Source organism: Hemicordylus capensis, chromosome 3, assembly GCF_027244095.1.
Source record: "Hemicordylus capensis ecotype Gifberg chromosome 3, rHemCap1.1.pri, whole genome shotgun sequence".
Classification (NCBI taxonomy): Eukaryota; Metazoa; Chordata; class Lepidosauria; order Squamata; family Cordylidae; genus Hemicordylus; species Hemicordylus capensis.
In genome coordinates, this window is record NC_069659.1 from 37060154 (window position 1) to 37077516 (window position 17363).

At 42.0% G+C, this 17363-nt stretch overlaps 1 protein-coding gene across 14 annotated transcripts in view; it reads right to left on the reverse strand.

The window, feature by feature from the left end:
- ATP8A2 (ATPase phospholipid transporting 8A2) overlaps nucleotides 1-17363 on the reverse strand; it is a 595211-nt gene that overhangs the window by 193669 nt on the left and 384179 nt on the right. For all 14 annotated transcript variants that reach the window (XM_053308077.1, XM_053308075.1, XM_053308074.1 and 11 more), the window contains 2 exons: nucleotides 11291-11365; nucleotides 3126-3248 (listed from right to left, as the gene is read on the reverse strand). In XM_053308077.1, coding sequence (XP_053164052.1) covers nucleotides 3126-3248; nucleotides 11291-11365 — 198 coding nt within the window. The remainder of the gene's footprint in view (nucleotides 1-3125; nucleotides 3249-11290; nucleotides 11366-17363) is intronic.

Below are 17363 nucleotides of genomic sequence, written 5' to 3' on the forward strand. Positions count from 1 at the left end.
CATCTTTTTAAACCCACACCCTGACAAAAACAATAAAGTCATCTCAATATTTTCACAGAATCTCTTGGGGGGTGGTTATAAAAGGCTGACAGGTAGAAGTGTGAGAACATGTCATTATAAAACACAAAATCAGTTGCAGACCCCCTACATCCCCAGAAGACTCCACAAAGGGCCCTCACTGTGTGGCTGAGAAATTCACATGCAGATCTGGGAGTCTCTCTTAAATATATGTATATTTTACAACCGAGATTCTCATTTGGAACTCTACACATGACCCTTTGAACTCAATGCAGATTCAATTTTCAAGCAAACAAGAAACAATAAGACCCCGCCACCCTACTATGCACAAACCATACAATAAAGAGCATGCAATAACTTGGTCCAGTATAATTTTGTTATCAAAGATATTCTCAACTTAAGATAAAACAAAAGATACCAATTGGAAATCAGCAGAAGAAACTAAATATATTGCATTGGAGAAATGGTGAAGTCCATTGTGTGGAGAGTAATATAGTCTGTTACAAACCATTCCACAAATCCACAATGGTGACCCGGTGACCTCTGTTTCGATGTGTACAGTCACCTCTGTACAAGGTGCCTTGTTAGAATGTTAGAGTAACTTAGTTCTCTTAGTGAATTTTCTAGAGGTAACAGAGGTGACTGTACACATTATTGGATTTTGGAGCATTTGGACCAGTGTTGTCATTTTTCTAAGACTGTTCTCCACTTGACAAAGATTAACATCGAAACGGAGGTCACCAGGTCACCGTTGTGGATTTGTGGACTTGTTTGTAACAGACTATATTGCTCTCCACACAATGGACTTCACCATTTCTCCAGTGCAGTATGTTTAGTTATCAATGTGATTTCCAGTAGTTATCTTCTGTTTTTTTTCTTAAGTTGAGAATATCTTTGATAATAAAATTATACTGGATAAAGTTGTTGCATGCTCTTTCTTGTAAGGTTCGTGCATAGAATGGTGGGGATCTTATCCTGTTTGCTTGATTTAAGAGATCCCAGTAGGCACTATGTATCTTGGATGCAATTTTCAGTCAGCTTGTACTGACCTACCCAAACTACTATGGGATTAAGTGAGGACACATGTCAGTTTGACTCATTGAGCAAAGTAGGGATCACCTTCTGGCACACAACTACAACCAGGTGCCAAGAAGCAATCCTTGAGCTCAGAAAAAAGCATGGCTGCCATGGTCTCCAAGGGTAATGTGAACCAGCCCTTATACGGTAACATTCAGGGCAAGAATTAAGCCAGGGTTTACCACAGCTTAGCCTTTGAACCTGTTCCTAATGCCTGAGCTGTCCTGAAACATACAAACAATAATTAAGAATGGAGTACTTTATGCATGGGCAGAATAGCTTTGCTTAACCTCTGGGTAAGCACAACCAGCCTTTGCATATTCAGACTTCTGTGTAGACTTGAATCCCAGCAGCTCCCAATGTTAGGAATCAAGCACTGTCAGCACTGACCCAATGAATACTATAGTAGCCCAGGGGTGCATAATGTTGGCCCTCCAGCTGCTTTTGGACTACAATTCCCATAATGCCCTGCCTCAGTGGCCAATAGGAATCAGGCAAGTTATTATACAACAATAGCTGGAGGGCCAAAGTTGTGCAGCCCTGCACTTGACAATGACCTGAGATCCCCAGGTTCATAGGCTTGTTCAAACCCAAAGCTCACTGAATACCAGCTTCCATGTTACCTTCTTAATGGGATCAGTAGTACCAAACAGTGTTCCCTCTAGCAGGGATGCCCAGATGTTGTTGACTACAACTCCCAGAATCCCCAGCAGCAATGGCTTTTGCTTGGGGATTCTGGGAATTGTAGTCAACAACATCTGGGCATCCCTGCTAGAGGGAACACTGGTACCAAAGCCTACAGTGGCCTCTGAATCTGCAAACCACTTCAGCTGCTGAAAACCACAGCTGCACTGGCTCTCAGATTCAAAAGCCACTGCAGAACAAGGACCCAACTTTAGCTGCAGTCTGTAATCTGGCACTCTTAATTCTTTTAATTAAACCCACCCCACCCCTCTTTAGGGAGATGCGATGCAACGGAAGACAAGGCTTCTGTAGAAGAAGGGATTTTGGAAAGTGCAGCTTCTCATCCTTCTATAACAAGCTGTGCCTGCCACCATACTTTTATATCTTCTAGCAACTATTAAAGGGAAAGAGCACACCAGATACATCTGGTCTCACCCTCCCTGCCTTTCTGTTTTAAAAAAAGGAGGAGAAAATGGTGGTGACAATATGGGCATGGCCCATCTTAGGTCAGGTTGTGAAAGGGAAGGCAGTAAGGAGTGGCCTGGAGTCTCCAGGAACTGACATAGGAACATAGGAAACCGCCATATACTGAGTCAGACCATTGGTCTATCTAGCTCAGTATTGTCTTCACAGACTGGCAGCGGCTTCTCCAAGGTTACAGGCAGGAATCTCTCTCAGCCCTATCTTGGAGAAGCCAGGGAGGGAACTTGAAACCTTAAGCTCTTCCCAGAGCGGCTTCATCCCCTGAGGGGAATATCTTGCAGTGCTCACACATCAAGGTCTCCCATTCAGATGCAACCAGGGCAGACCCTGCTTAGCTATGGGGACAAGTCATGCCTGCTACCACAAGACCAGCTCTCCTCTCCTCTCATCAATCTCCAGGAGACCAATGAAACCATTCCTGGAGATCTTAATAGACTGATATTGTAAAAAATACTGGGAAATTTATACTGGAAAAAAATATATATCCAGGAATAGCTTCAGTTAGAATTGGCAATCCTAGCTTGTGATCCACTTGTTGAAGACCAATGCACTGTGCACTGCAGCTGGAAAGCAGCCTTCCAACCCTAGTCTCACTTCACATGGTGAGGACTGCCACCGTTCACTCACGGCTGCTCATCCATTATCTAAATTCTGCAGACTAGAAAAACTGCAAACAATCAGAAAAAGGACAAAGGAAATAAAAATAGGTAGGAAGTCAGTGGATATCTACTCAAACATCAGGGATTTAAAAAGTTCAGTGATATAGAGCTTTAACTAATGTTAAATAATTAAAATTCCAATTTTAAACTAAAGTTCATCCTATTGTTTTCTTTTCATCCCCAAAAATAAACATCGCCTCTTACCCTGCTATTGAACCCATCAGCATTCTGAGTAATTTTGTAGAGCTGGGGAAACCTAAGCATGCTGTCTTGAGTGCATGATCGTTCAAAGATTCCCAAGGTGAAAGGAGGCAATGCTGTGAAAATCTAGAGAAAACAAGAAGTAATTAAAAATAACAAACCATTAACTTTATAAACAAGTTAAAGAGTATGCCTCATACTTGAGAGAAAATCTGGACACCGTTAAAATCAACAACAGCAGTTCCACAAAACTCAGGGGTGCCGAATCTAACCCATATAGTCTAAAGCACAAAAGCATTCATCATCATCAAAGTGCTGTGAGAAATGGATCAAAAGCCTGCAACCAACCGTATGAGAGAGCTGGGGCTTCATCATGGCTGGTTATGTAAAGGTATAGAGCCATTGGGGCTTACAGATGTATCACAGGAACACTGGAAGTTGCCTTATATTGAGTTGGCCCATTGGTCCATCTAGCTCAGTATTGTCTACATTGACAGGTAGCAGCTCTCCAAAGTTTCAGGCAGGAGTCTTTCCCAGCCTTACCTGGAGAGGCCAGGGAGTTAACCTGGGACTTTCTGCATGCATGAAAGCAGATGCTCTTCTACTAAGCAATGGCACTATCCCCTAAGGGGAATATCTTACAGCACTCATATGTAATCTCCCATCCAAATACAAACCAAAGAGGACTCTACTTAGGAAAGGGGACAATTCATGCTCGCTAGCACAAGACCAGCTCTTCTCTCAAGCAATGGGAGCCCAGAATACACCTGAGACCTTGGATCATGGCCAAAAGAGGCTTGAGGCCTGTGTATTTTTACATAGGTTACATAGGAAACTGCCTTATTCTAAGTCATTAGTCCATCTAACTTAGTATTGTTTTTGCTGACTTGATGCAGACTTCCATGGTTTCAGATGGATATTTCCAAGTCATACCTGGAGATGTCAGGGATTGAACCAGGGACTTTCTGCATGCAAAGCAGATGTGCTTCCATAGAAGGAACTATGATCCTTCCCACAAATGACCAATTAACACAATTCAGAACTGGCCTGAGTCAGATCATTGGTCCATCTAGCTCAATATCATCTTCGCTGATTGGCAGCCATTCTCCAACAGTTCAGGAAGAGGCCTTTCTAGAACTAGAGATGCTGGAGATGGACCTTCTGCAAAGCATGTCCTCTAACACTGAGCTACAGCCCCTCCCCTAAATAAACCTCATATAAACCTGCTCAGTTCAAGATCTGTGTTGCAAGCCCTTTTCAAGGTGCTCTCATTTTCAGCAACAGGGCAGAAGGCAACTGCAGAGAGGGCCTTTTCAGTGATGGGGCCTTGGTTATGGAACGGTTTCCCCAGACAGTTTCTGCTGACACCAACTCCCTGTTTAGATGTCAGGTAAATACTAGGGATGTGCAAATCGATCTGAATTTAAATCAATTTGATTAAAATCGGGGTGATTTGAGTGATTTGAATTTTAATCAAATAACCCCTTAAAAGGGCAATTTGATTTGGATCGAATTTTCAAAATTCGATTAGAATTAGATTCAAGAGCCGTTTGACACCTTTTAAAAACCATTCAGCCCCCCTGGTCAGTTTAAAAAGGCACCAAAACAGGGTTAAATTGATTCAAATCTGAATCAAATTTTCAGACCAGATTCTAATTTGATTTTAATTCAAAACAAATTTTTGGAATTTGATTCGAATTCCAAATGAATAGAAAAATGTGTTTCGTGCACATCTCTGGTAAATACCTTTTCTTCCAGCACATTTTAAGTGGTTAATTGGTGACTCTAATGCCATTTTACCATGGCTTTCATCTCTTCTATAGGATTTTATATTTTATGGCTTTTTTATCATAACAATTTGTTATAATGTTGTGTTATTAATACTGTTCAGCACTTTAGATATGTTTTATGGAACAGAAACATAGAAATATTTTAAACAAATGAATATATGTTACATTTTGGAATAGTACAAGTCAAATACATGAGGCTCTAGTAAGTTAATTGAGGATAACTGCTTAATGCATGCAGTTCAATGATTTTCATTCCAAGAAACTACTTTTTATTTATATATTTATGAGACTTGCATCCTGCCTTCCAACAAGAGCATCCAAGGTGGACAACAGGTGAATGCATATGGCAACAGCTTAAGGGGTCTGTGATCCACAGATCCCACTGGAACAAAATATTTTTCCTGACATATGTTCCAGTGTAACATTCCTGTAATGCTGATGTGTTAGCATTATGGTTATGCTATCCATAATGCAGCACATCGTATACTCGAACTGCAATAGTAAGCACTGTCAGTAATTTTTACCCATGATCAATGGAATTTAACTTCCAAGGAGGTGGAGTAAAATAATTAATTTTTACAGTAGATTCCAGACCTGTATTTCCAGCACCGTTTGGTGCTATCTTCCTAGTGCTGTCCTTTATTAACAAGGAAGCTTCAGAGCAAATAATCTAGGAGATCAGCTTTGAGAACTGATGACTTTCTTAGAGAATTTTTCAGATCATCAGATATTAAAATAGCCAAGGGTTAACAATGTAAGTTCCATATAAAGATGGCTAATTATTAAATTCCTCACAGAAGCAGGGAGGGAGTAAAACTAGCAATTTGCACCCATTTACTGTGACTAGAAGCCTGAAGCTAAACAAAATATCTGGTTGATTCAAACTGAGATGTGAAATCTAGCAGCCACCTTCACCTCATGGGTTCATTGGTTCTCTCTGGCTCTTTAAGGTAAAGGTAAAGTGTGCAGTCAAGTCGATTTCGACTCCTGGTGCCCACAGAGCTCTGTGGTTTTCTTTGGTAGAATACAGGAGAGGTTTACCATTGCCTCCTCCCATGCAGTGTGAGATGATGCCTGTTAGCATCTTCCTATATTGCTGCTGCCCAATATAGTACCAGCTGGCCCTTTACCAAGCAACATTTATTTTTGCTTGCTTGCTTGCTTGTCCAGTCCATGCATTGCTGCTGGACACAAATAGCCCTAAGGGTCAGTCACAAAGGTAGGGAATTCAAACTCCTCACATTTGGACCTGACTCAGACTGGCTCCTTGGCCAATGTCCTGTGGCAGGGTTTCTTAACCTTTGGCCCCCAGATGGATTCTGGGAGTTGTAGTCCAACAACACCTGGGGGTCCAAGGTTAAGAAACTCTGTCCTATGGCACACTAGCATGCCATGGCATACTGACTGGGGAACTCTGATTTAAAGAACAACAGTCTCTTTTGAGAAGACAATGTCTCCTGGCAGCACTATCACCACCATAGTCATTTATTTAGAATTTTTATATATTGCTTTTGAATTAAAAAAAAGCTCAAAATGTGGTTTACGTAGCAAAAAGGGATGAGAATATGGCTCCTTCTCAAAAGGGCTCACAATATGTAAAATATATTTCTATGAAATTGTGTTGCTGTGTATGTTATTGCTTGTAAGCCGCCCTGAGTCCTATGAGAGTAGGGCGACATATAAATCTAACTAACTAACTAACTAACTAACAAATAAATAAATATGAAAAGACACACAAGCAACAGTTGCTGAGAGAGATGCTATGCTGAGTTGAATAGCAATAGCAATAGCAATAGCACTTACATTTATATACCGCTTTATAGCTGGAAGCTCTCTAAGCGGTTTACAATGATTTAGCATATTGCCTCCCCAACATTCTGGGTACTCATTTTACCGACCTCGGAAGGATGGAAGGCTGAGTCAACCTTGAGCCCCTGGTCAGGATCTAACTTGTAATCTTCGGGTTACAAGGCGGCAGTTTTACCACTGCACCACCAGGGGCTCTCCCATTACTGAATATATGTCACCACTTTAAAAAGTGCCCCTTTAGACAGTTAGTAGTAGCTGTGTGTATTTATACACTCCTTCAATAAATGTTACTTCAAACTTCATAACAGCAAACATGTTTCCCATGAGTATTTTCAGACAGCAGGCTTTACCACAGGTTTACTGTGAGTTCAAAATTGCCCCAAAATTGCTTGTAGGGACTTTGGGGTAAATCTGGCCAATAGGTGAATGCACACCCCTGTTCTGGAGGAGGTGCGAACTAACAGCCCTGTGTCAAAAAGCTCCATGTATTCACATGTCCCTCATGAGTCACATGAGAGAGAATACTGAAATATCTGAATAAGAGACACGCATGGACATACATGTGAACACATGTGACCAATCCTGGTCCCCTGACATGTTTCTATTTCATCTTCCCTTTGTGTTTACAGCCATGTGACTTCTTTTCAGACACTACAGTATTTACTGTGTTCATGCAATATTCATGCACAGTATTCATGAAGTGGATGCAAGAAAAACACATCTGTGGTGCTAAGTGTCAAAAGGCTCTCACTCAAGATGAACAAATATAGGAGATGTATGGGACGGAAGATATTTGACACAATCCTGATCTCTACAGGACACCCATGTCATATGGGGCTTTAGGGCTGCTCCCATTCTGTTCCATGGTGGGAAGTGTTCCACACAAGAAAATAAGAGGTCTGCTCTAACATGCATGGAGCTCCAGGTACACACTGGAACTTCCATGTATATGCTAAAACTACTAGATCAAACTAAACATGTATTTGAAATAATATCTAGTACTGTGTACAACTGTGGTCACCACATCTACAAAAGGACATTGTAGAACTGGAAAGGGTGCAGAAGAGGGCAACCAAGATGATCAGGGGCCTATAGCACCTTCCTTATGAGGCAAGGCTACAACAGCTGGGGCTATTTAGTTTAGAAAAAATATGACTGCAGGGAGACATGATAGAGGTCTATAAAATCATGCATGGAGTGGAGAAAGTGGATAGAGAGAAATTCTTCTCCCTCTCACATAACACTAGAACCAGGGGTGTTCAACCATGAAATTGATTGCTGGGAAATTCAGGACCAGCAAACGGATTTTTTCCAGACAACACTGAGGGGCTATTCCCACGATTGCAGAAAATCAGGCTAGCTTCCGCTAGCCCGATTTTCTGTAATCGTGAGAACCACCGGGCTCGGCTCGGCTGGGTGCCCGGTGGTTCTAGAGAGGGTAACCCGCCTAAATACCCCTGCCCTAAAACCAGGTTTGTGGAGCGAGCACTCCACAAACCTGGTTTTGAAGATCGTGAGTAGCCATGGTGCAGCTCTGTGCTGCGCCTACTCAGGAGGAGACACCCGGAGGGGAGGCAAAAAGCTGCCTCCTGGCTCCGGGGGTCTCGCCAGCATGCCCTGCGCGCTCATGCAGGGCATGCTGGAGCTTCCGGGGGCCGATTGGCCCCCGCTCCGCCCAGCCCTGCCGGCTCCATAATGGAGCCGGCAATAGTGTGGGCGGCCGATGTGGCCGCCCTGGGTTCCCTCCGTGATCATCTGTGGGGAGAGCGGGCTTAGCCTGCTCTCCCCACTTAGCTGCAAAACCCGGGTCTCACTGACCGTGAGACCCGGCTCATAATCAACTTGTGGAATTCTCCGCCACAAAATGTGGTGACAGCCAACAACCTGGATGGCTTTAAGAGGGGTTTGGAGAACTTCATGGAGAAGAGGTCTATTGACGGCTACTAGTCGGAGGGCTATAGGCCACCTCCAGCCTCAAAGGCAGGATGCCTCTGCGTACCAGTTTCAGGGGAGTAACAGCAGGAGAGAAGGCATGCCCTCAACTCCTGCCTGTGGCTTCCAGCCGCATCTGGTGGGCCACTGTGTGAAACAGGATGCTGGACTAGATGGGCCTTGGGCCTGATCCAGCAGAGCTGCTCTTATGTCCTTATGTTCTTATCCATGCTTATGACCAAAGCTGTCTGCAACTTCTCACACACCAATATCCTCACTTACCTCCCATATTGAAAGTTTTGTATTGTTTAAACTTTATTTCTAACTTATATCTCTGTACTGTATTTATATTTAACCAGCTGTCCCTAATTATATACCATTCCTATTTATTTTCTTTGCCAAACACACACACACACACACACACACACACACACACACACACACACACACTTACTTTTTCCTTTTAGGTTGGAGTATGATTCCTGACAGAAATGTATAAGAAGCCTGGAGAATGCAGGTGAAGATCAGCTTTAACAAAGGGCCGGCTATTTCTGGGGATCAGTAACAGCAAGTACATTTCCTAGCTCCATGATGTCATCCATCTCCTTTGAATTAGTCACAAAGCAACACACCAGATGGCTGCGCAGAGAGCATTCTGTATCCTTGCACGTTAGATGAGAGCCAGGACTAATGGGCAGCTCATGTGATTGACTTTCCCGGCTGCGGCCACATGCACAAGGAGTAAGGTCACGCTTTCCTTGTCTGGGGATTGCCCAAATCACAGCTGCTGGTTGAGCAATCATGGGACACAAGGGAGACTGTTATTCGCACGAGCAGTTTTGTATAACTAGGCCCTTGGGATGCTCTAATCCATCCCATGGATGTGCCACATTATAATATTGATTGGGGGGGGGGCTCCCCTTCATATTTTGGAGGGCTTTTGCATGTTTTCCAATTGACATTAAGTAGTATACACATAGGAGTATTGTAATGTCTTAAAGGCAAACAGATTTACGGTGGCAGAAGCTTTCATGGAATAGAGCCCACTCCTTCCATTCCCTCTGATAGCTCAGAGCCAGAGAAATAAAAAGGGCAGATCCACAGGAGGCTGTATATGTCTTCCAAACAGTAGCACTTCTAGAGTGGCCTGGCTGCAACCTGAAGAGCCAGAATTTACCTTTAACATTAATGATGCAGCAGAAGACTGCAGCTGCCGTGTCTCACACCCATTCTATGCATAGTCCTTCCGTTCACCCTCCTTCTTTGGCAGCAGGAGACCAAGAACAGGAGACCCAGGATTTGTTGACTACAGCTCCCATCATCCCCAGACAAAGGCCATTGCAGCCAGGGATGATGGGGGTTGTAGTCAACAACAGCTGGGAATCCATGTCATGGGAAACACTGGCTGTGGGGATATATGAAAGTCTTGCAAGCAGGACTGGAGAGCAGAAGGATCAGGCAGGAAGCACAGCACTTCCACAACCTTCCACTGTATCGTTAATGTTAAAGGTAAATTTTGGTTCCAGATTACAATCCAGCAAACATGATATTGAACCATGGAGTGTTTTTTCAAATGGTGTGTGTGTGTGTGTGTGTGTGTGTATGTACTGCAGTCTTTTGCATGCATATAAATGGGGCACACTAGATTGGTATTTCTACCTATAAACAGCAACCAGTGTAATGAGATTAAAACATGAAAGCAGTGAACTAATGCAAACAAATGTAGAAAGATTTTATAAATTCATGTTATTAACCCCTCCTAACTGGGCAAAGAGCTCTTTTCAGAGTGATGGGTCTCTTTATATTAAGCAGCGGGAGAGCAATTGGCCATATTCAATCCCAGGATAGCATCCCTCCAGTGGGTGTTGCTGGGGTCTGCCTTACATTTCTTTTAGACTGTGAGCCCTTGGGGACAGTGAACCATTGTCTTATTCTTTTTCTGGGTAAACTGCTTTGAAAACTTTTCAATGAAAAGCAGATGAATGAATGAATGGTTAAATACATGAGCTTATGAAGCTGCCTTATCTCAAGTCAGACCATTGCTCCATTTAGCTCAGCTGGGCAAAGAAGCACCTTTTTAATGTGATGATTCTCTTTATTTAGCAGGGGGAGAGTAACTGGCTCTATCCACCCCCAGCACAGAACCCCTCCAGTGACTGTCGCTGGTGTCTGTCTTAAAGGTGTGTGTGTTTTTTTTAACTGAGAGCCCTTTGGGGACAGGGAGCTATCTTATTTATTTATTACTTCTCTCTGTAAACCACTTTAGAAACTTTTGTTGAAAAGCGATATATAAATATTTGTTGTTGTTGTTGCTGCTGCTGTGTTTGCGAGTGCAGAAACTGAGAGTCTGTCAAGCACCAAGTGGCTTGACAGACCTGGCTTGACAACTGGTGGGTCATAAGTTGGGCAAGCTTTTGTTGTGCTAACATTTCCAAGGCACTATTCCCAATTTTTTTAAAAAAATAGCAAGTGGAAGACTATTCCTTTTTTCAAAATCTAAGGAAAAGCAATAATGCCCTGCAAATACCTCACAATGTATATACAGATGATCAGCTGAGATAAACAGCATAGGCATAAACAGCAGTGGAATGGCATCTGGGTTCTGCATGTTATCAAGTGGAGATGTGGGACACTTACCACATTGTACAGGCCAATGCACCACCGCTCAAATAAAATCTGCCCAGAAAATCCATTAACGAATGCAAACCAAAGCTGAAATAGAAGAAAGTTACACAAAGCTTTAGATCAATGTGACACAAATGTTTCTATGCGCTGAGGAGAAGAGTATGGAATGTGGACATCATCTAGAGACAGCCACCAGGGTCTAAAAATATGAGTTTGCAGTTGTTCTCTTTTAAATAGAGCAACACAGCAGAAGTGAGGGAACAATCTGTAGAAATCATATCATTACACTCAAATAATAAGTATGAAAATTCTTCAGTGCTGGCAGATTCTTGGTATATTCCTTAACACCAGAAGCTAATCTGAGATGCACAAAACCCACTTACACCAGAACAATCCCATAAAGAACCGATGAGAGCACTCCAATCTAGATTTGTTTATTTCAGATGATCTTCTACCTCTGGGATTTGAGATGGGTAACACTTTTTAAATTATTATTTTTTTAAAAGACACAACATGGTCTTCTAAATGCTACAAAATAACAGTAATAAAAATATGATCTGGGCACTGAAGTGCTGTTTAGGCTCACAGAAGAGCCCTGCAGTAGCTCCATGAAGGCTCTTGTCCAGAAATAATATGGTGGGGTAGTAAGGGTCCGTGGTGTGCGGGTGGGCCTATTGCAAGCCAATGTTAAATAGCAAAAACTAAATATAAATCTGGTCCTTTCAAATAGTAATGCAAGTTAACATGTGGGCAAGCACTACTGTGGGGCATAGGTTTCCCCTATGGCTACAGCCCCAGAAATTGGGTCCCCCACTCCCTTTTTTAGAGATGTGGCTCCCTCATGCCATATCACAATGCCTTTGAAAATCCACCTCGCACGTTATTCTTTATTGTGATTTTATAGGGAACCCCGTTTAAGACTTTTATCTCCTATGTTAGACAATTTGCCTGGCCGGTCTGATGAATTTTATTTAAATTATCTTTTAATTAATGAGGACACTGATATTATTTCTGTTATGGCCAAGTTTTGTTATATTATTTGTAAAATACGTACTGCTTTATTGTAAATGTTTGTTGGTCAATGACCGAATAAACTTATAACTAACCTTTGAAACTCCCCACCATTTCAAAAGGAGTTTGTCATGCAACATAAGGGAACTCCTGCTCAAGAAAGAGCAAGTCTCTAAGCCCCTCTTGAACTCAAGTAACTAGTTTCATGGTTCTTCAGATCTTGGATGCTGCATTCTATAGAAGCTTAAAAAAATTATTCAGTACCTACCTAATCCCATAAATTACAACTGACCCCAAATCTATTCGGTGCTTTTGGAAGACCTCTAGGGAAAAGGAGTTCCACGTGCATGGACTTGGTGCATGGATCGCACAGTTAATAACATGCTCAGATTAAAAGGTATTATAAGATAGGCTGTCACAATGGTGTTTTTCACAAAGGGCTTTTAGCTTGCATCTCCTCCGGAATAGAGGATGCACGTTGGCCAGATTTCCCCGAAAGTCCCTGTGAGCCATCGGGGAGCACTTCACACATGATTCGGGTTTTTCATTAGGGTGTAGAGTGTAGCCCGATTTATATCCAGGGTTTTAAAAAATCCACTTTTTGCATTGGTTTTTTGGGGCAATTTTGAACTCGAAGTAAACTCATAGTAAAGCCTGCTGTGTGAAAAACGCTAATGGGAGAAGCACCCCCAGAGTTCCTAGTCATTTAAGGCTATGCATCATACATCAAAGTCAGTTGCTTAAGTTTGCCCAGAAGTAAATGCCAATGAATATACAAGAGCATTGTACATAGTATGGTCTACTACATTTTTGTTCAAATGTAGCTCAAGAAAGTATACATATTTTAATTTTCATTGTTTCCCCACAACAACCCTCTGAGACAGGTTACACTCAGAGCAAGTGTTATTGTTACACTCAGAGCAAGTGTTATTGTTATTGTTATTTTTACATTTATATCCCGCTCTTCCTCCAAGGAGCCCAGAGTGGTGTACTACATACTTAAGTTTCTCTTTCACAACAACCCTGTGAAGTAGGTTAGGCTGAGAGAGAAGTGACTGGCCCAGAGTCACCCAGCTAGTTTCATGGCTGAATGGGGATTTGAACTCGGGTCTCCCCGGTCCTAGTCCAGCACTCTAACCACTACACCACGCTGACCCTCAATGACGTGTTTCCAATCTTACAGAACACTTCTGGAGCATCAGCAGTGGTGAGAACTATACTGACTCTTGCACAACAGTGCATGCACAAGGGGGCTAGCGAAATTGTGCAAGGGTTCCTGGCACACCTCCGCAGTCCCTCCTCATCCGTGCATGCCATTAGTCAGGATGGCAGTCCGTATTTATCACCTAGATTCTGCTGCTCTTTATACTAAACTTCATCCACCATTTTGCTGCAACCCCTCACTTCCCCCAGCAATATGAGATTATTATGACTCTTCCATCTGCTTTAGAAGTCTACATCTTAGACAATATTGGCCTATTCAGTACTTCCTTTAAAAAATTGCTGAAAGATTTATGCTGTATCACTGGATCAGTCTGTCAATTTTACAGAAAGTTGCTGGGAGATGTTTCTGACTCTTCCAACCATCCTCCTCCCCTACCAACTCCTCCCCCCCAATGAATCTGGTTTTGCAAGACAAATATTACTTGTAACATTTTACTGAGTGTCTTAGACTCATTTTTATCATTTGCAGGTGCTGCTGGGAATTTTATGGGCAAAATCAAAACCTTTTGAACTGCATCCAACCTTGGAAAAGTATCTTTTTATTGAAATAATCCTCTGCTGGATAATCAAACCCACTTGCTTCAAGGCAGCTACTATTTAGATGGGACTAAACCAACAAAAATACAAAGATTTAAAAAAAGAAAGAAAAGACAGATAATGAAACAATTGGTATTTCAAATGCAAGTATTCGTTACTTTTTGGCAAGATCCTCCATACAGATAAAACTGAAGCAAAATGAGAACTCACTGTGTTTTAAATACTTAGACTAAGATACATGTGCTGCATTTCTTTTCTAACATGGGAAAATATTTTCTGGTTATGATGTATAATATAATTGCTATGCTTGTTTTGCAGCGTTTCACACCATAAGCACATATCCAGGCATTTGCATTTAATTGTTCAATTTTAATTTTGTTTTATACAATTAATTTTAAAAACATTTTAATTTCACTGGGTTTATTTGTACTGCTTTGTACTTGAATTGTACTTCTTCTAGACACTAAATGTTTAGGCAGCATGGAAATGTAATAATAAATAATAAAACTAAATAAACTACCAAATCAACATTTTTAAAAGCCCACTTTCTACTTCCCCTAATATCTTAAGGCTCAAGGACCAAAAATCATGGTGCCATCAACAAAGAACTGTGCAAACAGTCACATCTTTATTTTCAAAGGGGAATAACCCAAAGAGAACGTCTTCTTTGCCATGAGCCCCACCGCCTGTTAAGATCATCTGGAGAGGTTCCTCTGCGGTTGCCGCCAACTCGTTTGGTGACTACTCTGGAATGGACCTTCTCCATTGCTGCCCCTGGGATTTGGAATGCAATCCCTGTTGAAATAAGAGCCTCCCTATCTCTGACAACTTTTTAAAAGGCACTGAAGAAACATTAATTCACCCAGGCTTTTAATAAGATTTATAGTTTCAATATTTTTAATATTGGGTTTTCAGTATTTTAAATGATTTTAATTGTTAATTGGTTTAATGTTTTAAATGATTTTAATTGTAAACTACCTAGAGATGCAAGTTTTGGGTGGTATAGAAATATTTTAAATAATATTAAATAATAATAATAACAACCTATAAATGATGTACAGTTTGTGAGGTGCTTGTTGTTTGTGGAGGTGATATGTTTCTCAGTTCTGAGGTAGTGGGGAACCCCCTTCCCCTTCAAGATTCCAGCTTTAACAAGAAGTGCTAACTACCTTTAAAGCTGTGCGTGTTGGAGACTGCCCATGGTTGACTCAGACTTGGTGAACACTTGCCAAGTCTAGCTTAGCTTGCCAAACTCCTGGGGATTGCAGCCCACAACTACGATGTTGCTATGCGCAAATGGACCTTGAGTTATTAAATGGATTTTTTTCTGATTTGGGAAGAGAGCCTTTTTTGCTCCTTTTAACTGTTGCCTGCCTGTCAGAAATGCCAGAGATGCTTATTTATAACACAGCTACAGAAAGAAAGACTTCTGAGTTATTGTTTGAGGTCCAGATCAAATGCGAGGACATTTGGATTGAAGGCTAAAAGTTCAAGTTGACATGCACTATTTGTTACCTGACTTTGGGATGGTTGCAGCAGAGATCTGGAATTCGCTGCAACATCTGAGGAATGGAACATGCAAAAGGATAAAGAGTCAATCTGCAGTTCCATATGGAAAGTGATGTTGCTTCTACAGGAGTCTTTTCCCCTGGAATTGTCATGCTTTGTTCATTTGCTTTTTGTGCAGCATCTACATGAGCATCAATGAATTGCAGCATACCAGTATTTCCTATGAGGCTCTTCTATGTTTTCTCAGATTTGATTTATGGCAAGTGTTTTGCTATCAAAGGCAGCTGCATTATGAGCTTGCCTAGTGTGGCAAAGCACCTTTAGGGCTTTCAATGAAAACACTGGCTGGCATACTGTGCAATGGTATGTCAGCCTAGTAATGGTGCATGCACACCAGGAGCAAATGCAAAATTTGCATAAAAGTTACAAGAGAGGAAGCTAACAAAAGATAATGGGCTTACTCCCATGCAACACAATTTGTGCAAATTTTGCATTTGTGCAACTTGCATAACTTGCAAGTAACTTGCATGCAATCTGTCTTACTAGGTTGATGTACCATTGCACAGAATGTCAGTCTGTTTCTTTAAATGGAAAACTTCTAATTTGCAGGATAAGTCTCATTCCGTGTGTGTGTGTGTGTGTGTGTGTGTGTGATTACTAGATTCTTTCAATTTTTAAATATGTCTTATTTTTGCTATGGCAAAATAACCATATGCAAATTTCACACACAAACACCTAGCAATAGCAATAGCAATAGCACTTACATTTATATACCGCTCTATAGCCCGAGCTCTCTAAGCGGTTTACAATGATTTTAGCATATTGCCCCCAACATTCTGGGTACTCATTTTACCGACCTCGGAAGGATGGAAGGCTGAGTCAACCTTGAGCCCCTGGTCAGGATCGAACTTGTAACCTTCTGGTTACAGGGCAGCAGTTTTACCACTGCGCCACCAGGGGCACCTACCTACTCATTGTGGGTAAAATGTGAAGAACAAGGGGCAATTCTATTTTATGGCCAAGCTACATACTACGTGAAATCTGTTATTATGGCTGACATATTTGGTTTTTTTAAAAAAAACAGAAGCTGCGGGAGTTCCAATCCACATCACAGTGTGTGAAGAGGGCTTTAATCCTGTGTTGCCACAATTGTCCCTAACTGGACTACCTCCTTCCCCACAGCTGTTTGCCCTGGGATGAAAGCTCTCAGTGGCTCCAATGGGAGTTTTTCTTCTAGGACCAATAGCAGATGCAGACAGGCCACATCCAGACTGGGACTGTGTTAAGGGCAAAAGCCCCACACTAGATCAGATCCCTATTTTGAAGAAAGAAAAACATCAGTTCTGTCTTACTTCCATAGCATTACAGCTGACATAAAAAACTAACATAGTGGCAGTGGTGAGAGGCGGCAGTGCTCCCAATGGCTTCAACTAACCTAAGAGTAGCAATGGCACATATGGGTGGGTGAATTTCAATGAGCTCTCCTTCCCCTGAAAGCACTCTGTGCCTCATGAAAATATGTCCCTGAGGGTCACACAGCCCTCAGGGACATGTTTTAATGTGGCACAGAGTGCTTCCAGGGAATGGGAGGTTATCAAAAGTCACCTCCCCCATGAGAATGGCAGTGCTGCATAAGTCAGAAACTCATGGGGAGCATGGCCGCTTCTCCCACAGCACTAGTACTGTCTGAGTTTGGATGTTGACCAATATGGCAAACAGCTGTAATGCTATCTCAGTGCAGGAATACCAGGTGACCGCCAGCTCCTCTTCAACCCTATATTTCTGTTAATTTATGAGATGTCCT